The 24,128-nt window shown below is 41.4% G+C and overlaps 4 protein-coding genes across 8 annotated transcripts; 2 read left to right on the forward strand and 2 right to left on the reverse strand.

The window, feature by feature from the left end:
* Nucleotides 1-59: 59 nt before the first annotated feature.
* LOC139539817 (uncharacterized) lies at nucleotides 60-6,594 on the reverse strand. 2 transcript variants are annotated; one of them, XM_071343136.1, is made up of 7 exons: nucleotides 6,129-6,594; nucleotides 5,125-5,232; nucleotides 4,855-4,994; nucleotides 4,523-4,619; nucleotides 1,115-1,239; nucleotides 729-894; nucleotides 60-284 (listed from the first exon to the last, which is right to left on the reverse strand). In XM_071343136.1, exons 1-7 carry the CDS (start codon nucleotides 6,211-6,213, stop codon nucleotides 217-219), a joined length of 789 nt encoding a protein of 262 aa, XP_071199237.1. In that variant the 5' UTR covers nucleotides 6,214-6,594; the 3' UTR covers nucleotides 60-216. The 2 variants fall into 2 exon arrangements, with proteins under 2 accessions (XP_071199237.1, XP_071199238.1); XM_071343137.1 differs by having other exon boundaries at nucleotides 60-894; nucleotides 6,129-6,590.
* Nucleotides 6,595-7,241: 647 nt separating this feature from the next.
* Nucleotides 7,242-10,710, forward strand: spata2l (spermatogenesis associated 2-like). 2 transcript variants are annotated; one of them, XM_071343134.1, is made up of 3 exons: nucleotides 7,242-7,403; nucleotides 8,027-8,349; nucleotides 9,014-10,710. In XM_071343134.1, exons 2-3 carry the CDS (start codon nucleotides 8,032-8,034, stop codon nucleotides 10,265-10,267), a joined length of 1,572 nt encoding a protein of 523 aa, XP_071199235.1. In that variant the 5' UTR covers nucleotides 7,242-7,403; nucleotides 8,027-8,031; the 3' UTR covers nucleotides 10,268-10,710. The 2 variants fall into 2 exon arrangements, with proteins under 2 accessions (XP_071199235.1, XP_071199236.1); XM_071343135.1 differs by lacking the exon at nucleotides 7,242-7,403 and adding an exon at nucleotides 7,458-7,646.
* A 724-nt stretch (nucleotides 10,711-11,434) lies between these two features.
* Nucleotides 11,435-13,999, reverse strand: LOC139539818 (peptide deformylase, mitochondrial-like). 2 transcript variants are annotated; one of them, XM_071343139.1, is made up of 5 exons: nucleotides 13,623-13,999; nucleotides 13,314-13,510; nucleotides 13,154-13,232; nucleotides 12,836-12,938; nucleotides 11,435-12,112 (listed from the first exon to the last, which is right to left on the reverse strand). In XM_071343139.1, exons 2-5 carry the CDS (start codon nucleotides 13,412-13,414, stop codon nucleotides 11,931-11,933), a joined length of 465 nt encoding a protein of 154 aa, XP_071199240.1. In that variant the 5' UTR covers nucleotides 13,415-13,510; nucleotides 13,623-13,999; the 3' UTR covers nucleotides 11,435-11,930. The 2 variants fall into 2 exon arrangements, with proteins under 2 accessions (XP_071199240.1, XP_071199239.1); XM_071343138.1 differs by having other exon boundaries at nucleotides 12,836-13,039.
* Nucleotides 14,000-14,589: 590 nt separating this feature from the next.
* LOC139539814 (uncharacterized) lies at nucleotides 14,590-24,064 on the forward strand. Of its 2 annotated transcripts, XM_071343133.1 has the most exons (7): nucleotides 14,590-14,968; nucleotides 18,254-18,477; nucleotides 18,695-18,793; nucleotides 18,951-19,052; nucleotides 20,891-21,004; nucleotides 21,125-21,233; nucleotides 21,349-24,064. In XM_071343133.1, the coding sequence occupies exons 1-7, from the start codon at nucleotides 14,842-14,844 to the stop codon at nucleotides 22,401-22,403; spliced, it is 1,830 nt and encodes a 609-aa protein (XP_071199234.1). In that variant the 5' UTR covers nucleotides 14,590-14,841; the 3' UTR covers nucleotides 22,404-24,064. The 2 variants fall into 2 exon arrangements, with proteins under 2 accessions (XP_071199234.1, XP_071199233.1); XM_071343132.1 differs by lacking the exon at nucleotides 18,695-18,793 and having other exon boundaries at nucleotides 14,591-14,968.
* The last annotated feature ends 64 nt before the right edge of the window (nucleotides 24,065-24,128 follow it).

The following is a 24,128-nucleotide window of genomic DNA, read 5'->3' on the forward strand; positions in this document are numbered from 1 at the left end:
TGACCCAACTGCATAAGCCACCCCCCCCCCCCAACTCAAGTTAGTTAGTGTTGCCTCGACACAATTCAGGTTTCTTTATTAGCATGACAAATATACATTATTGTTGCTAAAGCATGCATGCCATTAACAGAACAGTAGACAAAGACAACAATGCACTCTGTGATATTTCTTTACCTCCGGGGGACCTCCCACCTCCTCATCCCCTGCATTGTTTATTTAAGGATGTGCCATCCCAGATAATTGGACCCAGATAGAGGGGAGGGCAAGGGGTGGGTGGAGGGCGCCTGTGAACAGGACAGAGAGTCACGCTACGGGACACAAATGTTCCAAGCCCCTGTACCGCCATCTTTTGCTGCCTCACATTTTATTTGTCACATGCTTCATAAACAACAGGTGTAGACTAACAGTGAAATGCTTACATCTAGAGTCATTCTGCACATTCCCAACAGAGTGCAACTGGATAATCTAAACTTGTAAGCACTTGCACATTTCCATTGGAGCATTATGTTCTTGTTATTAGTGTATGAACACTGGAACAATGAAGGACTGTGCAGAAGCTGGTATGAAGTCAAAGATTGACATTTTCCTTACAGATATATAATTTGACATGCAAAGAAAACAACCACATGAACTGACTATAGAATAAAATGGATGTGTAATGACTCGAGCACTATGGTATTGATAATCTGCAGGGATTTATGGCAGAGAAGGGCAGCGTTGAAGGTTACCCTCTAGAATGACGTTTTTTAAATCCGCCGGGCAGTTGACAGGGAACACTGTGTGGGTGGTGTTCTTTCTCTCCACCAATGTGGCCACGGCCTCACCAAGGTCCAGGTGGTTCAGGTAACCAGGAGCCACGCGCTCTGGAGGGGCCACACCTGTGTTGATCTTTACCTAAAAGAGCAAGAGAATGGAAGCCAGTTGGCATTGATTAATGATAGTCAATTTATGGTATATGAAACAGCAAACAAGGCAAGGGAATGTTGTATTCACAATCGCAATGTTGGAGACAACTTTTATCAACAATTGCTATTTGGGCAGATTGAGACAAGTACTGCAACCCCAGCTAACTAACCAAACAATGGGAGTTTTACGTTATGGATCTTGGCCAAACCTGGTTGAGTTTGCAGGGCACTTCTGGGTACTCCTCTCGTAATACCTGACAAAATGCCAGGGTGCTGGCAGCGCCAACAGTCAGGAACCCTGTACCTGGCATCAGCAGCTTCTCCCCAGCACCACCTGCGGCACAGCACACATCACTGCCAAATAACACTCAAGTCATACTCAGCAAGTGCAAAGAGAAAAATCATGTTATATCAAGTGGGGAAGAAGGTTGTTCCTCAAAACAAGGTGTTGCCCATCTCTCACAGAATGCTCAGTAGGACATATACTACTGTACTGGCTGCAGGGCCGGCTCTAGCCTTTTGGGTGCCCTAAGCGAGATTTGGTTGAGGGCCCCCTACCTCAAGGCAAAATATTTTAGTGCCCCCCCTTTTGACAGTGGAGAGTTTAAGTTAATTTCCTGCAATTCTACACATTTTGCGATGGGGAGTACATAAGATTTTACGGTTTTAAAGGCCCAGTGCAGTCAAAAACATGATTTTTCTGTGTTTTATGTATTCAGTGCATTCGGAAGATATTCAGACCCCTTCCCTTTTTCCACATTTTGTTACGTTATTGCCTTATTCTGAAATGGATTAAATAAAACATGTCCCTCATCAATCTACACACAATACTCCATAATGGCAAAGTGAAAACAGGTTCTGAAATTTTGGCAAATGTATAAAAAAAATATAATAATACCTTATTTACATAAGTATTTGCACCCTTCGAAATTGAGCTTGGATGCATCCTGTTTCCATTGATCATCATTAAATGTTACTACAACTTGATTGGAGTCCACCTGTGATACATTCAATTGATTGGACATGATTTGGAAGGCACACACCTGTCTATATAAAGGTCTGACTGTTGTCATTGCATGTTAAAGCAAAAACCAAGCCATGAGGTGGAAGGAATTGTCCGTAGAGCTCCGAGACAGGATTGTGTCGAGGCACAGAACTGGGGAAGGGTACCAAAACATTACTGCAGCATTGAAGGTCCCCAAGAACACAGTGGCCTCCATCATTCTTAAATGGAAGACGTTTGGAACTACCAAGACTCTTCCTAGAGCCAAACTGAGCAATCGGGGGAGAAGGGCTCTGGTCAGCGAGGTGACCAAGAACCCGGTGGTCACTGACAGAGTGACCAGAGTTCCTCTGTGGAGCTGGGAGAACCTTCCAGAAGGACAACCATCTCTGCAGCACTCCACCAATCAGGCATTTATGATAGAGTGGCAAGACGGAAGCAACTCCAGTAAAAGGCACATGACAGCCCACTTGGAGTTTGCCAAAAGGCACCTAAAGACTCTCAGATCATGAAAAACAAGATTCTCTGGTCTGATGAAACCAATATTGAACTCTTTGGCCTGAATGCCAAGCGTCAGGTCTGGAGGAAACCTGGCACCATCCCTACGGTGAAGCATGGTGGTGGCAGCATCATGCTGTGGGGCTGTTTTTCAGCGGCAGGGACCGGGAGACTAGTCAGGATCGAGTGAAAGATGAACGGAGAAAAGTACAGAGAGATACTTGATGAAAACCTGCTCCAGAGCACTGTGGACCTCAGACTGGGGCGAAAGTTCACCTTCCAACATGACAACGCAGGAGTGGCTTCGGGACAAGTCTCTGAATGTCCTTGAGAGGCCCGGCCAGAGCCCGGACTTTAACCAGATCGAACATCTCTGGAGAGATCTGAAAATAGCTGTATAGTGACACTCCCCATCCAACCTGACAGAGCTTGAGAAGATCTGCAGAGAAGAATGGGAGAAACTCCCCAAATACAGGTGTGCCAAGCTTGTAACGTCATATCCATGAATAATCAAGGCTGTAATCACTGCTAAAGGTGCTTCAAGTACTGAGTAAAGGGGTCTGAATACTTATGTAAATATAATATTTCTGTTTTTTTATACAGTTTAAAACATTTGCAAACATTTCAAAAAACTGTTATTGCTTTATCATGATGGGTATTTTGTGTAGATTGATGAGGGATAAAAACTTTTAAATCTATTTTAGAATAAGGCTGTAACATAACAAAATGTGGCAAAAGTCAAGGGGTCTGAACACTATATATACAAAAGTATGTTGACACAACTTAAAATTAGTTGATTCAGCCACACTCATTGCTGACAAGTGTATACAATTGAGCACACAGCCATGCAATCTCCATAGACAAACATTGGCAGTAGAGTGGCCTTACTGAAGAGTTCATTGACTGTCAACGTGGCACCGTCATAGGATGCCACCTTTCCAACAAGTCAGTTCGTCAAATTTCTGCCCTGCTAGAGCTGCCCCGGTCAACTGTAAGTCCTGTTATTGTGAAGTGGAAACATTTAGGAGCAACAGAGGCTCAGCCGCGAAGTGGTAGGCCACACAAGCTCACAGAATGGGACCGCCGAGTGCTGAAGTCCGTAGTGCATAAAAATCCTCTGTCCTAGGTTGCAACATTCACTACCAATTTCCAAACTGCCTCTGGAAGCAACATCAGCACAATAAGTGTTTGTCTACATAAAATGGGTTTCCATGGCCGAGCAGCCGCGCACAAGCCTAAGATCACCATGCGCAATGCCAAGCATCAGTTGGTGTGGAGTAAAGCTCGCCGCCATTGGACTCTAGAGCAGTGGAAACGCATTCTCTGGAGTGCTGAATACTGCTTCATCATCTGGCAGTCTGACAGACAAATCTGGGCTTGGCAGATGCCAGGAGAATGCTACCTGCCCAAATACATAGTGCCAACTGAAAAGTTTGGGGGCGAACTCCATATTAATGCCCATGATTTTGGAATGAGATGTTTGACGAGCAGGTCATGTAGTGTATTTCTACACTAGGAGGTTGGAATAATACTGAGATAAAAACAACTGAATTGGACTGCTAAAGCACATTTTCCACAATTCTACATATTTTGCCAAGGGGCGGAGAGAAAACGTTGCATCTTTATAACACATTTTATGCAATTCTACTCATTTTGCAATGGGGCAGAGAGATTGTTTGCAGTTTTAAAGCTAATTTCCTACAATTCAACACATTTTGCCATGACTTATGCCATGTTAATATGATATCTGAGTGAGAATGACGAACAAATTAATGGGGGCCGCCCGGAGGTCAGGGCCCATGGGCAAGTGCCCCAGTCGGTATTTGGCCATAATTACTACAAGTTTAGATAGCTGGTTAGACTAACTACCAATCTAAAAATTGTAAGCTGACATGGCTAATTGAGTGTCAGTGACTGACATAACAAGAGAAAAACTGCTGATGCACAACCACATTTCAAAATTGCACCTGGTGTATTCTACTAATCTTACTCTCACTAATAAATTGAGACACCGACTGAGTTCCCCAGGGGACATAAGTGACCGCTTATGTCGCTTGTGCCTGGAACCGGCCCTGACTGGATGGGATGTTGGGAGGGGCCCAGGTGGGAGACTCACCTGTGATAAAGGTGTAGGTGCAGTTGGGGTCATCTCTCACCAGTGGAAAGAAGACCTTCCATGATACAAAGGTGCTGAACAGCAATGTCTCAATCACCTATGGGTGGATGAGAAGAATGAGGAAAATAATAGATTAATACGGAGAAGAAAGGAGGGAGAGAGGTGGCGAATTCAATACGAGAGGAAAATCGAGAAAGATGTGGAACTGACAGCAAAGAGAGGAAGACTGGAGTGAGGCTTCAAACCAAGGAAGTCATGGCAGCTTAAAAGATAATGGTGATGATATCAACTCTGGATCATGGATTAGTCTGTGAGTTGTGTTGAGGACTCACCCAGTGTAGTTCTTTCAGAGTCTGGCTATGTGGAGGTCCACCCTGCCACCAGCTGAAACCCAGAGATGACACAATATCTGTCACCTTGCCAACAGACTTCAGAATGGCCTGCTTGACCACCTCTGCCCCCTCCTCTGAACCTAAGAAAAAGAGTAACAGAGTTTGAGAGGTATTTCCGTACACTACCTTTTGGGTATATGGGATACCTTCAACAATACTCTCACTTGTAAAATGTGTCTATGTAAAATTGTTTCTGACAAGAAGTATTACCAACATTCCCCACTAGAGTGGTGAGGTTGTCTCTGGTGGAGGGAGAAACAAACCCCCTGAGTTTATCCAACCTGCTGTTGTCTCTGGAGATGACCACCACCTTGAAACCTTAAAACGAGTATAGTACAGTCACAATCAATTATCAAATGTGACTGACACATGGCAAACAAAAGGGCAATTTTACTGCAGTAGATGGTTTTGCTTATTTTTTAACTCTGTTTCATATAACATTGTAAAATGTCATGTTACTGTACTATAAAAAATAAATTAAAAACGTGTCACTTAAGGAATGACTGTGTGGTTAGACAAATTCATGATTGAAATTATGATACCCTCTAACAAAAAGTACATCCAAAAGGGCAATACCAATCAATTAACTCAGCGTCGTGACATTTTGATCCAAACCATACATGTATTATCTATTGCTTACCGACGAACCTGTGCCTAGCCTAAGCCTTTTTACCAGCACTATTGACGAGAAAAAAATATATATATATATTAACATTATTCTTGATGTTAATAACTACTAGTTGGATTTCAATTTCAAAGACCTCAAGATGACGTCAAGTTTTCGGATATTAAGAGAATCACACCTTGAATTATGTGCGTAAAGGAGATGCCGGTTGTTTTACGGGCAGATGCACTCATAACAACCACCTTGACACCGCCATAATACTTATTTTCCGCGCAGTCTCAATTACTAAAATGTTTCTATCATATATTACCCAACAATATACCTTGAGAAACGCACAAATCAACTAACTTCCCAGCAGAGCCATGCTGATCCAGCCGACAACGACCATCCATGCGTAAAATGGCACATAGCATACAATTTAACAGACCTCTTCATATATAGCCTATCCTACATATTTTGCACGCAGGACCTTTTAGATTAATTGCACCACTTAATCCGGCCCATTGATCGTGGGCAGAGGCATTGTCTTGGCGCAGGTGTATCGGTTCCCAGACTCCAAATGCTCCCTAACTCAATGAGGACATCTTACCTTTGTCAAGGAGTGCTTTAACTATTCCAGAGCCCACTGTTCCTGCTCCACCGAGAGCTAACACAACTCTGTCAGCGTTTGACATGCTGGATAGGTCCACAGGACTGAACAAATGAACAGTTTTAATGAGGCTGAGAGTCTGAGTCTATGGAGAGCATTTTGTACCGCCCGGGACCTTTAAACAAATCATAGTGGCCACAGTTACGCCCTTCTACCAGTGTCACTGAAGCCACGCCCGTATCAGGTGAACGAACAACCCACAAAACCTAACTGATTTGGTCTCTCTCTCAGAACGACAATGACTACATGCAAACAGTATTCCGGATAGTAGCTCATATCCCGCTTAGGGTCTTATTCGGGATAAACTGTTTATGTAACAGTATAACTTTAGTACGTCCCCTCGCCCCGAGCTCGGGCGCGAACCAGGGACCCTCTGCACACATCAACAACAGTCACCCACGAAGCGTCGTTCGCCATCGCTCCACAAAAGCCGCGGCCCTTGCAGAGCAAGGGGAACCACTACTTCTAGGTTTCAGAGCAAGTGACGTAACCGATTGAATCGCTATTAGCGCGTACCCGCTAACTAGCTAGCCATTTCACATCCGTTACATTTACATGCACCTTTGATATCCCGTTCAGGATTATCCCTGTATCCTTTAATAAACATAATATTCCTAAATTAAATTCATATGAGTTAACGTGTTTCATCGTTTTCTCAGCTTTTCGTTCCCTTAATTAAAACCGGTCAAACTGATGACATTGGACATTTTGCACAGGACCAATCTTTACACTGTTTTGGAGTTCATAATATACCCAACTAAGCTTGCACAGACCGTGAAAAACAACAGCATGTAAACGTGGTCAGTGAATAAATGATGACATCGATAGAATATCGCGCCCTCTGGTGGAGAAAAACATAGATTTAGGATGAGCTCAAAGCAGCCTGTTGAATTCGTAGATGTATATTCATAGTCACAGACCCCTCACTCTCTTGCTGTATTCTGAATATTTATATTGCTGTATATTAAGAAAACAAATACGCAATTGAATGGTTTGGTAATTTGTGAAGTATAAAAATGTACTTATTTTGTCAAACCATACGCCGGGCTGGCGGCCGAGCTAAATCGAAGGCCCCCACACTTTTAGGGTGACACGTGACGGGGTTTATTTTTCGGAACTCAGGGTTGGGTTCAAATCACGCTCGTCAATTTTTACAGCAGTGTTCCTTGCATTTGTGATGGTTTAGGGAAAGGTCTCACCACATAGAAAGTGTTGGTGAGTTTTTTTTGTTGTTGTTAGCAACTGGGTTTCATATGTTTGCATTATTTAGCTAGTAAGCAAGCTAGCTATATTACTTAGCTTATAGCTAGGTGGCTGGCTAGGTAACGTAGTTGCCAAAACGCGCCAGTAAGTGGACGATGGAGTCGTGTGCTTGCATTTCATAGCTAAAATTATTTCTTTAAACAGTGTCAGCAAAATTGTACGGGTGAGCTGGTGTCATTGACCGAGCTCAGCAAGGTGCGCAAAAGCTAGCTAGCTTTTTTTACACACTGTTTTATTTTTTACCACACTGTTTTGACGTTAACGTTACTGCTGACTTGTAACGCAAGTCAAAGTTGTAACATTTGGTCTAATATTTATAACACGCTGTCTACTATTTTCGCTAGCTAGCTAATCAAGTCTTATCAGATCACTTTCGCTTTCATTTTAGGGAGGGCGACATTTTCATTCCTAATGTAATAACTGAATGTTATGGGACCATTCTTCTGGGATGTAAATGTGTGATAAACAGACGTCATTTCTGAAAACAATACCTAGGTCAAATGATTCCAGTTGCAGTAGAGTTCAGTCAATGGGTTTCATTGATTATTTTGTGTTTGTTGTTTTTTTCTATGTAGCTGAGATGACTGTCCCTGGGAAGAAAGCCAGGGATCTGGTGGAACTGTACCGGGTCAGTTTGGAGCACCGGATTGAGCAGGGTGACTGGAACCTAGTATGCAGAGATGAGGAACTGATTAAGGAGGTAGAGGGACTGCTGATGGGGGACTGTGCCCAGGACACACATTCCTTGGGATTGGACCCCCTCAGTGTAATGGAGGACTCGCTTCAGACAGCACAAGGAATTGGATTGAAGGGGCTGGCTAGAGCCTTTGAAGTGCTGGAACTGGCATCCCTCAACCTGTACTTGTGTCCTTGGAGAAAGGAATACAGAGTTGTAAAGGTATGCTAATTTGGGGGATATACTGGTAACTGCGAAAATGAAGGAAACGCCAACAGTGTGTTGATGGGGCATTGGGCCTCCATGAGCTGCCAGAACAGCTTCAATGCGCCTTGGCATAGATTCTACAAGTGTTTGGAACTATACTGGAGGGATGCGACACCATTCTTCCATGAGAAATTCCATAATTTGGTGTTTTGTTGACTCTAGGCAGTGCTCCAGCTGTGTTTTAATTGGGTTGTGTTCAATTGGGTTGAGATCTGGTGACTGAGACACACATACACCCTTTTTAAACTCCATATGCTCCTTTGAGACCCCTCTTTCTAAGTCACAGTTCTCTTCTAGCATGCTAGCCAAAATAATGGGCAACTGGTCATTTTTATACATGACCCTAAGCACGATGGGATGTTTTAATTGCTTAATTAACTCAGGAACCACACCTGTGGAAGCACCTGCTTTCAATATACTTTGTATCCCTCATTTACTCAAGTGTTCCCATTTATTTAGGCAATTACCTGTATATTGGTGGAGTGCTCATCAGCAATGTATAAACAATCTCATCATGAATGCTGTTTTGGCTTCAATTGTGTGACTTTGCCTTTGTCCAGAAATATAATTTGTTATTTTCCTACATTTTAATAACAATACAACCTTCCTCCTTTTATAGATGTTCTCAGGCATGTTCACACATTACATCAAGCCGGCGCTGTCCATGCAGCAGGTGGCCAATCTGTTTGGGTTGCTTGGGTACCAGGCTTCAGAGGCCAGACTATGTGAAGAGCTTAGGCTGTGTTCCCCAGCCCTCCCAGTGGACACCCTTCTCCGCCTGTCCTGTGCTTTCTTCGCTGCACGTTGTGAGTGTCACTTACTGCTGTCTGCCATAGGACCCCAGGGCAGAGGGGTGGAGTGGGAGCTCAACCTGGTGCAGGAGAGGCAGAAAGGTCACAGCCTGCAGATAGCACTGGACAACAGCAAGAGAAGGTTGGAGACTATACCACAGGAAGACGATTTTCTGGAGTCATCTACTATAGAGGCAGACTTGGATTTGTACACAGATGATGAGTTTAATGGGCATAAAGAAGTTGGGTTAGTCAGAGATCCTCTCTATTCACCAAGAAGGGTGTACATGAGAGGGCTTTCTTCTCAAAGAGAGAATATCTGTGTCTCCTCACTGAACTGCCAGTTGATTAAGACCCCATCATTAGCACCAACCAGAAACACCCCAACCCACAAGCAAAGGGAAAGTCCAAATATAGAGTTGGCCATGTCAGGGTCAGATAAGGGGGATTCACAATTGCTGTCTGCAAAAGCATCAGGGAATGCCCCCTCTGTGTCTCCAGGGGGCAGTCAGTTCTGCAGCTGCATCGAGTGCTACCCTAGCCCTTGCATCCATCATTGCAAGAATTGCAATACCTTTCGTAGCTTGAACTGCCCCATATTGGAGAGGTGCAAAGACGAGGGTCATGAAGTAAAACATATTGATGGTGATGAAGTCCTACAGGAGCAGAGAGAGAGCAGTGGATTATCACCACGGCTAGGAAGTCCTGGAGAGGGAGGTGTGCCACTCTATGAGGATAAGAGAGAGTTCTGCCCTCCACTTGATGTTTTTGAAGCAAGAAGCCTTACCCCTCAGCCCATTCCTTTTCATGACTGTTGCAACACTGCCAATCCAGACCCTGAGGTTACCTGCCTCACCTGCAAGGTCTTCCACACTAGAGCCTGTAAAATGTTGGAGATGTGCCAGAGAAAGCACAAGATGCTCAGGTTGGATGTCTGCTCAAGTGGTTTGGGGTGCACAAGGCCCCCTTGCAAACTATGCAGGTACTGCGGTGTTGTGTATTGTAAAGACTGTTGGTATAGAACACCACTTCAATGTGTTTGTGGCTACCCTTTTGATGAGTCCTCTGAAGTTTGCATTTAGGAACCATTTTAAAGACACTTGATGGAATTGGGAAAAGCACTGATAAAAAAAATAATGCCTATAAATATAATAATGGCAATCACTTACACGTTGCCTTAAATTCACAATATTCTTAATTTGTAATACGATTGTATAAAATAGCCTTATCCCACCCAGGGATTAAAAGTGAAATGCCAAACTCTTCTATATTTTTCTAATTTTGTCAACTCAGTAGGACCTTAAATTGCCCTGAAAGTGTGTTTCATGATAATTCATCCAGTCTCATTGACTGTTGGGATCTGAAGCCTTATACTTATGTTAGAAGTCTAAAGCCAGTGATACATGTTGCAGCTCAAGAGTTAAGATAATACTGCCAAATGTGGGTTGAGGTTAAGTTGCTTGTTTTCATTATTTGTTCTGTTGTCAAAGTTATTTGAATAAAAATGGGATTTAAAATTGGAAAAGTTGTCTCGTGCATTTTAGATGTAGGTGTTGATGTGGCGCACAATTGGCCCAGTGCTGTTTGGGCAGGGTAGGCCATCATTGTAAATAAGAATTTGTTCTTAACTGACTTGCCTAGTTAAATAAAAAAAATGTTGAAATGCAGGACAATACAGCATATAAAAAGCTATTCAGTTTTTTCTTTACTTCAAGAATTTCTCTGCGGTCAGCTATCGGAGCCCTATACTACAAATCAGGTTTGAGTAGTGAGGTAACTTTGGTCAACTCCGAGTTCAACTCGCGATAACTGATCACGTCTCACCTTTTAGCCTGGTAAATTTCTATGGCAATAAAACCTTTATAACTAACCTGAAGGGTATATTACGTACCGGGTTTGAGGAGTCACAAGGTAACTTTGGTCAACTCTGAGTTAAACTCGATAACCAGTCATACGAAAGTGGCTCACCTTTTAGCCAGGTGCAGTTATGGCAATGAATCCTTCAGAACTGACCTGCTCCAGGGCAGGCTAACTCCACTTCTCCTGAATGAAGTGTCTGAGCTGTGAGTTGAGGACCAACTAAATAAGATTCCCTCCCTCTCACAAATATTGCATCATCCCTTTCATTTGAGGGAAACCACTGATTACTATTTTATTAATCAAATGCTTTTTTGTAAAGAAAGTAATTAAAATACCTATAACATTACACATTTAGTAAAGACAGGATGAATTTGAAACTTCACACACAGTAAAACTTGTATGACTTCATTAAATTATTTAAAGGTGCTTGTGCACACCAATGACAGCATAAAATACACAACTTCTAATTGCCTATTTCACACCATAGCCTGATAAATTTAAGAAAATGTTGATTTCAGAAAAAATGAAAATGCCCAAGGATGGACGTTTCAGTATTGTCTCAATGAGTACGGTGTGCGGCATGCACACGTCAAATGAGCAATATCCACTGTCGTAATACGGATGAAGCCTGAGCTGTAATGTGAAGCTAGCTAGCTTTAGAAAACCTAGCATCGTAGTATACCACTCAGGTGACAGTCCACAATTGAGTCAATATTTCAGCTCCTTAATGTTTGTGGACATTTGAAACAACTTCCAAGATAATTCAATATTCATTCAGACTACAAATCTGCCTTCATAAATACATGTATTAATAAAGAATCAGTAAGAAAGGTTTTTTCATGATCTGTTGCTATATTATGTCCAAGAAGTTGTTGTAGTGCTCAATCAGGGTGACAAGGTTAGTTTGAAACTGCTACTCGTTCTGTGCTGCCCTTTCACGTTGAAGGTTTTACTGTCCATGCGGTCAATGTACCAGACTACATCCAAGTGATCCATCTCATGCTGTAGGATGCGTGCGGGCCATCCGCTCACTTGCCAGGTCACAGGCTCTGCCTTCTCATTCAGGCCTTTGAAAAAAAAAAAAACGTATTAATAAAAGCAGTCACACACACATGCATAATTCATTTAATGTTGACCTGCCATGGGTCCAGTGATTGAAGTCAGATAGCAGGTTTGGGTAGATTAAATCTGGACAAGTTGATTTCAATTTGTCAATTTAGCTGCTCTGTGGAAGTAGCTATACATTAGAACGGCGATATGTGAATTCTTCCATGTTATACTTTGGCTAGTAGAAAGGGTCGGAACCAATTTTCAACTAATTTACTTTCTTTGTTCTCGATTCGAAAGAAAAGTGTATCTTATAAATGTCTGTGTTCAGTTGCAAGTGGTTCTACAAAAAAACAGAATATTCTAAATGTGGATTTTACTTTTGAGTGAGAAATGCCTCTGGCATGTGTGTAGATCTTTGTTCAGGTTGCACTGTTTGATGCACTGTTATCTACATAAAACAACTAGTTCCTGCAAAGATGTTGGGAATAGCTAGATGTTTGGCAGCTAAAATGGCAAGGATTTGACTATCTTTCTGAATATTCTCTGGTTTTTGGAGAAGCAACTGAACACAGATTTTTAAGATACATTTTTCTTCCGAATCGAGAACGAAGAAAGTATCGTCAAGAACAGGTTAGTTGAAAAATTGCTTTCTACTAGCCAAGGTATATTGGCTACTATGGAAGAATTCACATATCGCCGTTTTAATGTATAGCTACTGTGCAACATGTTACATATCTCACCCGGGACTTCCACAGAGAGGTAGTGTGGAACAGTGGCTGAGAACCCTGAGATGCTCTCACATGCCTCCTGGAACTTAACAGTGCGCCCATCCAGGACCCGCAGCTGGTGGTTGATGAAGATCCGCAGAGGCACAGTGGTGAGACCGCAGACTTCATGTGCAGCAGGCAAGCTGTGATCCAACATGCGCTCTGGGAACTCCAGAGCTAAGATACTAGTGACAGAGCTAGTGACACTCCAACTTGAGACGCACACATTTGAACTTCCGCAACACCTTCACAACCTGAGATACACACATTTGAACTTCTGCATCACCTCACCATGGTGCGGATCACCTCCTGAACCTCCGGTCCCAGGGTCCACAACTGCAGCCTGGATTTGTAGCACTGGGTCACCCACCTGGCAGACATGGGGGTATGACTATGGAGGACTTGGCGGGGGCTGGATCTTCCGCTTCATATAATGTAGGTATGAACGAACCTTGACGTTTGTAGAGACCGGGAAGGGGCCACAGATGAGACGGGGACTACCCAGCCAATGGAGACAGTGAAATGGGGCCATGGGGCTTTTGAAACACACATTCTGTAGGCCCTAGTCGACAGCGCTGAAGTACAGACTTATATTCAGGGCTGGGTCCAGTCCTGGCAGCACAGTCAGTCAGCTAACTTACAGCCCACCTACAAGAGAAGCAAAGAAATGTCAAGAAGTAATTCAACAATTGTAAATATGGTCAACAAAATAGTGGTGAAAGAGAAAGGTTGATATGTACATGAAAGATGGCCTGCTTACCAAATCATTATTTCTGTCCCGGGTATGACCAAAATCCTTTCACATTATCATTGAGAAGCTAGCTGGCAAGCAAATAGCTACAGCAGCTAGCTAAATTAGCTCACTGCGCACTAGACTAGATGACATTGAACGAACACTAAAGTCTATGACTAACACGAGTATCTATGCCATGCAAGTGCTACACGTTTTCATAACATAATTACGTTTCCCTTAAATGTACATATTACTATATTGATGGTAGTATGGACAGTGTTGCCATTGTTATACTGTAGTTAACTTTTTTAAATGAAAATACACACAAGCATGTCATTCCTACTACAGTTTAACCAGATAATCACTTCCCGAGTCAACTATTTTGTCAGGCCTTCACAATAGGTCCTCTATGTGACGGTGGAAACGGGAATTATTTGAAAGGGGTTGAGATTGCTTAAAGGGGTTGCTACATACATTTTTAGACTTATAAATATCCATAGATTTTTTACTATAATTTATAACTTATACATTTCACATGAGCTTAGTTTAACTGCCATACCCCATCATAACCCAAAATATAAGCTTGTTTTACTCCCAATGTTTGTAAACAAAGTATATGTAAACAAACACTGTATATGTATAGCCTCAAAACATGGTTAAAACTATGATTCTTGATATCAGGGATGGTCAGCTCTGTCTATGAATTTGAGAGTGATTAAATTTCTCTAGCCCCATCCCTCAGGTTTATGGCAAAACAGTGGTGAGTTCACTTTATTGTTTCAACTACTGATTGGCCCTTTAAATGGTTGATAATCAGGGAATAGTTTGTGCTGTATATATATACCTCTAGCTATTATGTTTTATACATAGTTAGTTCAGATGGTTCCCAGTTGACGAATAGTGCAACGCTAACCATAAACCTTACCTAACCGTAACCATTTTACATATCAACTTCAATAGGGCAAGGACGTCCCAAGGATCCCGGATAGCACGGATCAGTTCGTGACAGTCTTGACCCGGAAATATTTTGGATACGTTTTCGCTAACGAGCGAATTCTGAACTTGTCCGTACATGTCCAACCCGCCGGACATGCATATTCATCGAGGACCAATGACAGGCTTTGTTTTTCTGCTTTTAAACCAGAGCCCCCCCCCGCCAAAAAAAGAAGTAGATGGACTAAAATGACACGAATCTAATCAGGCACCTGATTCCGCTGCTGGGGACGTTTTGCAGCAGTTCAAATAGATGGAGGGAAGAGGCCTTGAGAATAATTTCAATCCGTCTGAGATTAAATGTTTGGAGATCATCCCAACGCTGCCAATGTGGATCATTGAATATGCCTGGGCTCACAGAATGATGGACACACTGGATGGTAAGCAAAACATTTTTTCAATTTGTTCAAATCCGTGTTTGGATGATTATGCAACAACGGGCACTTCCATGTCCTCGGGTCAATTTTGGGGATTTTATCAAAAATAAAACAAATCCAAATATTTGTATGTTAAATTCATACTGGAATCACCCCATACTTTTTAAACACCTCTCTATCAAGTATTTTAGCTACTTTTCAGATGCATTTTATACCTCAATTTCACTATTTTGCCCTTGTCTCTGACCCAGACTTTTAAGCTTCTTCTATGTTTTTCTATGAGAAAACATTAATAATTACACATTATATAATGTTATGTACTACAGAAAGAGTCAATTAAATAAAATCTATATCAATATTTATTGTGAGTATGCTCTTTATATTGTTTTTTACACAAAATATACCTGTCCTTTGGAAGTGGTGTCATTTCCACCACTGAGGACAAATTCCTTCATTAATGAAGTTTTTTCAAGAGAATGTTAATTTAGTTACCATGGAAACATATTGTGACACTGAAGCACATGGCTGCAGTGGACAGTTGTTCCAGATGTGATGTCCAGAAGTCGAAGAAAAATCGAAGGAAATATTGCTTGTGTAGAGAATATTTTAATTGTAAGTCATTTCCAAACAGGCTATACTTTCTTTAATTTGTTGTACAACTTTTGATTTAAAAAAAATATTTAATGTATTTAAGGTAAACAATATGCTAGCTGTAATACTAATCAAAGCATGCTAAGCTGTCTGTCAATTTTCGCCAGAAATTATAGAAATGTCATTTCCATCAAACTTAAGTGTGGTGGAAATGACAGAAAGTGGTGAAAATGACACAAATCCATTATCTTATTCGTTTTTACTTTACTTTTCTTTTCTTTTTTTACTTTAGGCTTATTTAATCATGTTTTAAATTAATTGAATCTAGAAAATGCTCCAAGGTGTGTACATGTTGAAAACTAAGTAGTATTTGTCTTTATTTTTGGAAGATGCCACATAAAACAGCACAGAGGTCACAGACATATAGAAACAAAGTAAAAAACGATCCTATACGATACCAGGAACATCTGCAAAAAGACAGAGAGAGATACTGGAAGAAAAAAGAGAAAGGAGAAGTGAAATCTATCTCTGAGCTTACAAAGCGAGAACAAAGAAACAAAAGATGAAAATGTAACCAATGGAATAGAAGACAGACTTAAAGAGAACATTTGCAATGGAGACCTATCTATCAGGCAACACACCACCTCGGTCACCTAATGACTTGCAGCCAGAACATGAGGCTAACATACCTGCCCCTGATGCACACCCTGATACCCATTCCTCATCGTCTGCAACATGAATGAGAAGTCGAATACTTGCTGGAAGGAAAAAGCTTGGAAGAGGTCGCTCAAAAGCATACAGAGATTTTAGTATGACAAATGTCAAACTTGATAATGCTTTACGGAAAGCTGAGAAATATAATGTCTCTGCAAAACCCACGCCAACCTCCAGTTCATGGCGGACAAACTACAACATCACAAAGTGATCAGCTGCAGCAACATTGAGAAAGTGTTTGAGTCTTTGTGCTGTGAGAACCTGAAGAAGAGTGCAGGTAGAGAGGGTTCACTTTGCCAAGCCAACGAGCTTAAAACATCTGACTTTGATGCTGGTGAGCAGACATGGTGGTTTGAGTGGAAAACCAAAGCTGAAGAGAGAGAGAAGAAAAACAAGGAGGGAAACATGGAGAAGTTCACTGTACATTTGACAGTAAAAGAAAAGGTATGTGGCACACTGCAGATTCTATTGGAGGACTTCTCCAACGGATTGAAAGAGAAGTTGGGGAAACACGTGTACAACATTCGACACCAATACTCAACTGAGAGAATTAAGAGAATCTGGGGAAAGAGGAGATCATTGTGCATATTGACTTTGCAGAGAACTACCTGTGTAAATACACCAGTGAAATCCAGGCAGTTCACTTTGGTGATTCTCACAAGCAGGTGACCCTCCACACCTGTGTTGGATATACCACAAATTATACAGTTTCACTTTGTTCACTGAGCTCTTCTATGCTAAAATAAATGTACCATTCCAGTGTTTTAATTGTTATATTGTATTTACTTCGCCACCATGGCCTATTTATTGCCTTTACCTCCCTTATCTCACCTCATTTGCTCACATTGTATATAGACTTATTTTTCTACCATATTATTGACTGTATGTTTGTTTTACTCCATGTGTAACTCTGTGTTGTATGTGTCGAGCTGCTTTGCTTTGTCTTGGCCAGGTCGCAGTTGTAAATGAGAACTTGTTCTCAACTTGCCTACCTGGTTAAATAAAGGTGAAATACATTTTTTTAAATGCAGCATGACCCCTTTGTTATCTGGGCCCATCTCTCAAAAACACTGGCCTACTTCCTTGAGCTCTGCTCATTGGCTACTGCTGTAGACTTTGTGAGTGATGGGCCTACAATCCAGTATAGGTCTGAAATATTTAACAATGGTTGTTGTTCAAAATGTTTGCAATAAAATATTGTTTTCATATGTATTTTTTTTACATGGATGTCATTTCCACCACACCTTGTCATTTCCATCACAACCCATATTTTGAGGTAAATGCGTATATTATGTATAATTTACATACATTTATTTCTTTTAGATATGGAAATCATAAGGTTGTTATCATAATCTCACAAAAAGGTTGGGTGGAAATATCTTATCTTTCTTGATAAATAAATGTTTTCAGTTGTCACCAAGGCAAGTTTATACATTCAGGCGTCATGTTGAATTATTAATATTAGGAAAACCTTAAAAATCACTTTAAATAATATTCAATACAAGTTCATGTACAAATGTATAAGAAATATGTTTTTTAAAAATTGATGTTTAATGACGTGATGGAAATTACATTTGTGTATGGCTGTGGGAAAAATGACAAAAATATATACATTCCTGAATAGTACAATCGCAGACATTATCAGATAGAGTTTCTAGACAAATCAAAGACAAGTACAATACTGGTAAAATGGTGTTTGAATAAGTTTTCATTTCTGAAAGTTTGCACGGTCAAAGTGCCCGAAGTTGCATAATCACCCGTTTATAAACAGAATATATTATTTTAAATAGTTGACACTAATTAAATTATATTATTAGACCTATATGGGCAAAACATAATTAAGTTAAATTTAGTCAATAAGATGGTAAAAATGGAATTGAAACATGGTATTAATAACCCCAAGCTGATAAATTGACATGATAGGTGACATTCCTTTAAAAGTATTACCTATTTGTTATATCCCTGTTTGTGTGTGTTCTCTAGGTCTGGACCCCAGCAGATGGCCAGAGGATGACCTACAATCTGTCACACTAGATGAGCCATGGAGGCTACGGGTGGCAGCTGCCCAGGCGTATTCTATAATGAAGACAAGAGACATCAAGAGCTTTGAGAGGGTGATGGAGTTCATGGATGTCACCTATACACTGCTGCCACGACTGGTGGCCCCTATCAAACACATGAAAATCATGTTTGGCCTCAAGACCAAGGTATGTAGAGGTTTCACATAAGGTAGAGAACAGTTACAGGAAAGGGGTGGGGAATCGCAATATGTGGATGCATAGAGAGGTTTCCAAGGCCATGTATGCCTACTAATAAGTTGGGCTGACTTGTTCAGGTACACTTATTTTGATTATGCTGTGTTTGTTGATTTGAGTTTTGGTGGAACAAAATGAGCAGCTGTGTTTGATTTGTATTCTGGTACAGATAATTATGTGGATGCTTCGGGAAGACCAAGGTATTGTCAACACTGTTTTGAAGATCATTAAGTTTTTTCCAAGTAGACTACCTCAGTACCATGAATGTGTAAGTAAATGCATTATAACTCTGCCTTATTTGATTACTTTGGACGACACTGTTGACTAAACTGAATCAGTTGTATATCAGAGTGTCTGCATCTCTGATCGACCCAGTGAGTATTGGGTTGCTGAGCTAAATGTCCTCTTTCTTTGCTCCTCTTCAGAGCCGACAAGAGATGCACCTAATGAGGAAGAACCACCAGGATTTTAAGGCTTTGGCCCAGACTCTTGCAATGGACATGTCCATGCGCAACTCTTATATCAAGGTTAGCTAAATCCCCATCGTCTGTTTAATGCTCCCTTTCTATTCCCCTCTTTGGCTCACACGATTCAGTGTTAAATTCGTCAACAAAAATAGTGACAAATATTCATCAAACCCCTATTTTTCAGTGGCAATTGACGAGACTATAACTGAATAAATAGACCCAGAAAAAAACTATAACAAAGCAAATTATTTTTTTATTTCAGTTGACTAAGTCTAGACGAGTTGAAATTCTCTTTGACTAAAATCTTACTACTAAGTGGACTGAACAAGAGTTTTTGGAGAGATTGAGAGCTTTTCAGTGGTAAGGACAATTTTAATATTAGCAGCACAGATTGCACAGTTCTGTTAAGCAGTGGGAAGGACACATCTATGTTTTTCTCCCTGTTGACTATAGATTTTTTTTTGCATTTGTAGTCTCGCTCAACCCTTGCACTTTCACCACTGAATTTAATAGCCAGGTTATGTAGCCAACATACTAGCTAAGTCTTTCCTCAGAGAAAACGGTTTGATTCTAGCCATTACCGTTCAAAAGATATGACCCATAATACTGGTGTTACGTTTATTTATTTATTTCTATTGTGCATTGGCGCCGAATTTTACATTCATAAAGCATATCGCGACCATTCTACAACTAGGCTGTTTACAGACCAGACCGTTAAACATTTGTTTAGGCTACACCTTGTTCAGTCATGTTAGCTCATTGCCTAGCTATATACAGTGCTTTTGGAAAGTATTCAGACCCCTTGACTAGTTCCACATTTTGTTACAGACTTATTCTAAAATTGATTCAATATTCTTTTTCATCATCTATCTAAACACAATACCCCATAATGACAAAGTGAAAACGGATACCTTATTTACATAAGTATTCAGACTCTTTGCTATGAGACTCGAAATTGGGCTCAGGTGCATCCTGTTTCCATTGATCATCCTTGAGATGTTTCTACAACTTGATTGGAGTCCACCTGTGGTAAATTAAATTGATTGGACATGATTTGGAAAGTCACACACCTGTCTATATAAGGTCCCACAGTTGACAGTGCATGTCAGAGCAAAAACCGAGCCATGATGTCGAAGGAATTGTTCAGAGAGCTCCGAGAGAGGATTGTGTCGAGCCACGGATCTGGGGAAGGGTACCAAAAATATCTCCGTTATACTTTTGGACATCAATGTGGCTGCAGCATCTGTGGAATGTTGCTAACTTTGGCAGTGATGAGACGAGTTACGGCGGTGCAACCCATAATACTTTGAGGTGATTGAGCTACTACTCTCCTTTTCTCTCTCTGCGATTGGGTGTCTTTTTTTGTATGTAATGTACAATATCTATGTTGGCTGAATTAGGAATTTATATGGCCAGATAATTCTTATACAGTATATGTTTGTCATATTTCTGCTGTTGGGAAGAGAATAGGATGGTATGCAGAAAAATATGTTGGTAAGACAAGGTTATTTATGTTTGTGCACATGGAAGACAGTCATTTGTGTTTACTTTACTATAGGTTAATGATGTGATGTGACTAAAACACAAGTTTCATTTTGACAATAACTAGACAAAATCATTATTCAAATGACAAAAATGTGACTAAGACTTAATAATAATAGGCCAGTCTGAGATGATAGTGCCATTTATAAAGTCTGGGTAGTGGTTCCTATGCTGTCCAGTAGGGGGTGCTATATACCCATCCTCTTGCTATACTCAGCCTTTAGTTGCTTGTGATGGAACTCCAAAACAATGGAGATGATTTGATGGAGCAATGCCTGTCACTTCCACTAGGGTTGAGGTGTTGTGTGTAGGATGGAGTATATAGTATATGTATTGATCTGCAGGTTCTCTTTCAGGATTTGATGGAGGACCAATATGGAGAATGCTATGCCCAGAAACTGGAGGACAGGTTGCTGCATTACCTTCAGGTACTGGAGTCGACGCTGCAGAGTGATACATATTTTGACCAGGTGTGTGTACATACAATAATTATTGAGATTGTTTGAGAATTCAATCAAATAGAGAATGTATGTTCTCATGCTATTACATAACTGTCAATGTCCTTGTTATCCATGTGAATGTGCCTATAGCTGTTGAAGCAGGAGGGTCCAATGGCATACGAAGAGGAGTTACTATTGCCGTTAATTACCTGTGACTCCACCTCCCTTGCTGCGTCCTTGAAGAGGCTATTCCACTCTGGTCAACAAACTCAGCATATTAACTATGACATACAGATGTAAACACAGTACAGTATGTAAGACCACCAGGAACCTACAGTACTGTAGATAAATATTTTGTCTTTCTATTCCTTCAGACGAGTCTTCTTCAAGATGCCATCCCAGCCACGGAGCCAATAAGGTACCAGCACAGGAGAGGGGAATAGGCTGGGAGCTGGAGGGTCCTGGGACCTCGAAAGTTGCGCTAAGGTCGCCCAAGGAGAGAACACACAAAGACGGGCAGTCACAGCTTGACAGGACAAGTCTCTACGCATTCCAGGGTATCTGTCAAGATAACCGAGAGGAGAGATCCAACTCATTGGGGTTGGGTCCACACCATGCTTGTGCAGCTGAGCAAAGTTTAGAGCCACATGCGCTTATCGTGGAGCTGGGGGTGGATCTGTCCAAAGACAGTCCACTCCTCCTGGAGGAGGAAGTCTCTGATGGGGAGGAGGGGAGCCGAGGCAGGACGGAGGTGGAGGACAGGCAGAACAATGATGAGGTGCCTGAGGCCTCCCCACTGCAGCTGTGCTCTAAACACCAGAAATGGGTGAGGAGCATTCTGCAGGAGTGCTCTGAGGAACTGCTGTGTGAAAAGAGTGATACCCCAGTGCACTGTCAGGGGTCCTCTTCCAACTCATCACAGGACTTGACCCCATCCCTCCTCACCCTTTGTCAACCCCAACATCTAACTCTGGCCACACAGAACCCTTCCCCTCCTCAAACAGTGGCTGTATCCCAACCTACGGCCCTCGATGACAGAGCCCATTCTGAACAGGCTGGAGAACCAGCAGACAGCCCAGAGGCCAGTAGAACACATAGGGTCAAGCTGAGACTGTCTATGGAGAGTCAGGCTCTTCTGCTTATGTCAAAGTTTCTACAGCCATTTGTGCGGCTCCGAAAACTGACCCAGCAGGAGTGTAGCATGGCTGCAGAGCTAAGAGGGACCAAGACCCCTGAGGAGGAAGACAGTGATAATGGTGAAGAGGATGATGAAGAACATGTGAAAAAAACTCCAGTGTATTCTTATTATGATTTAAACACACTCTATTCTAGTTTTGAGTCAAGCTCTGATGAAGATCCTGAAACACAGGATTCAGATCCTGACTATGTTCCTGGATGTGGAAAGAGAATGTACAACCAAAGTGTGTGATGGAGGAAGAAGCATGATCCTGGTGTTGACAATGAGGTATGGGATTAGATTGAGGTATCAGGGTGGTGTCCACCATTTGCCATGGTGAAATGTATAGCTGAGGTTAAACAAACTGCTACATAATTATTCAGCATCAAAATTCAGGTTACATTTCAGTAAAACAGTATTCAATATGCCCAGTTCAACCAGGTGTAATGTTGGTATAATAACCTTTTACATACCATAATACACAGCACCAGTTTCTTACTGACCTAGGTTCTTGGGCTGTGACAATACCAGTATCTCTATTTTTCCATGGCAAAAATGAAAATACGAGGCACACCAAACTCTGTAAAATATTGTGTGATATAGCTTGGAAAATAAACATGACTGGATGACATGGGGATTTTTAAATTTCCAACATTAAGTTTTTAGGAAAAAATATCACTAAATTATTTTTGTGGATTGTTTCCTAGCCATGATATTATACTGGTATCGTCCCCAATATTTTATGCTGTGTCATGTTGATTCAGAGGGGTCTGTTTGATGGTGTGACATGGGTTAAATATTACTCAGATATTCTGAGTGGACTGCTACTGTCCATAACATGCAACCAAAATCGGCTGACCAGTCATTGTGCACCTCCTTTTGTTGACAAATCAATGATGATGACGTCATTGGGAATTGCGTACATCACTGTACAAATGGAAAAGCTGTGAATCATTCCTGGCTGTGTGTCATAGGCAGCTCATCTTGTGAAGTGAGGGTTCAGGGTCATCGTGCTGTCAGTGTAAGCCACCTATGCATTTGTGCTTACACACTACCTTTGTTAGTTAATCCATATATTAGTTAGTCCACAGCAATTTTGGGGTAGGTCAAGTGAGGACACAGATTCAGGGTATGTGGGCCAATGAGAAGGCAGATGTTAGAAGACTCAACATATTCATAGGATGGTATGCATGGGAAGATAGCAGAGGGCTTCCATAGAGAGAGAAGATGCCAGGGATTCTCCTTTACCCAGAAGAGGGTCATACATATTATTAACACCTCATCATTAAGAGACATGTGAATCATGATGTAGCAGTCTGTGTTTACTTCAGTTTTAAAATCATGTGTGGGAAATGGATCGGTGAGCAGCAAGGTGTTGAGGTAAATTACGGTTGTTGTGAAGTGAGTAGGTACTTGACTCACATACAATTACGAGTCACTTTTAGGTAGGTGAGCTTGAGTTCCGTGACATGTTTTATTTATTTATTAAGAATGTATATGTGGACAGGTACGTGGTCAACAGAGGGACATGGAGTGACAGGGTCTTTAACTGTCTCAACCCCATCATGCCTGCTGGCGGATAGGGCACAGGGTCCTTAGCCAGATGATAAGGGGATAGTGGGGTACAAAGTTCCAGGGGATTTTTGTGTGTGTTGGACCACTGCATAAGGTTTTATTAGGATGTGTATTTATTTATCTACATTCTTCTGTAAATTTTTCAGGACACCGTGGCTGTACCAATATTGCATAATGAGTTGTTGAGTCTCTGTTCACTGAGTTACCCATCATGAGAGTAAACAACCCCAGAGTGAAGCAGAAGTTATACTGTTGGCTACCTGTTACATTACTGTGTTCAATAAACTATTTGTGTGAAATTACATGTATAAATTAAAGCTATATTTTACACACATGAAGCAATTGCGCTGTATCATATCCTACATATCTGTATTTTACTCTATATACCTATTTAGCTTTTAT

This window comes from Salvelinus alpinus, chromosome 15, assembly GCF_045679555.1.
Source record: "Salvelinus alpinus chromosome 15, SLU_Salpinus.1, whole genome shotgun sequence".
Lineage (NCBI taxonomy): Eukaryota > Metazoa > Chordata > Actinopteri > Salmoniformes > Salmonidae > Salvelinus > Salvelinus alpinus.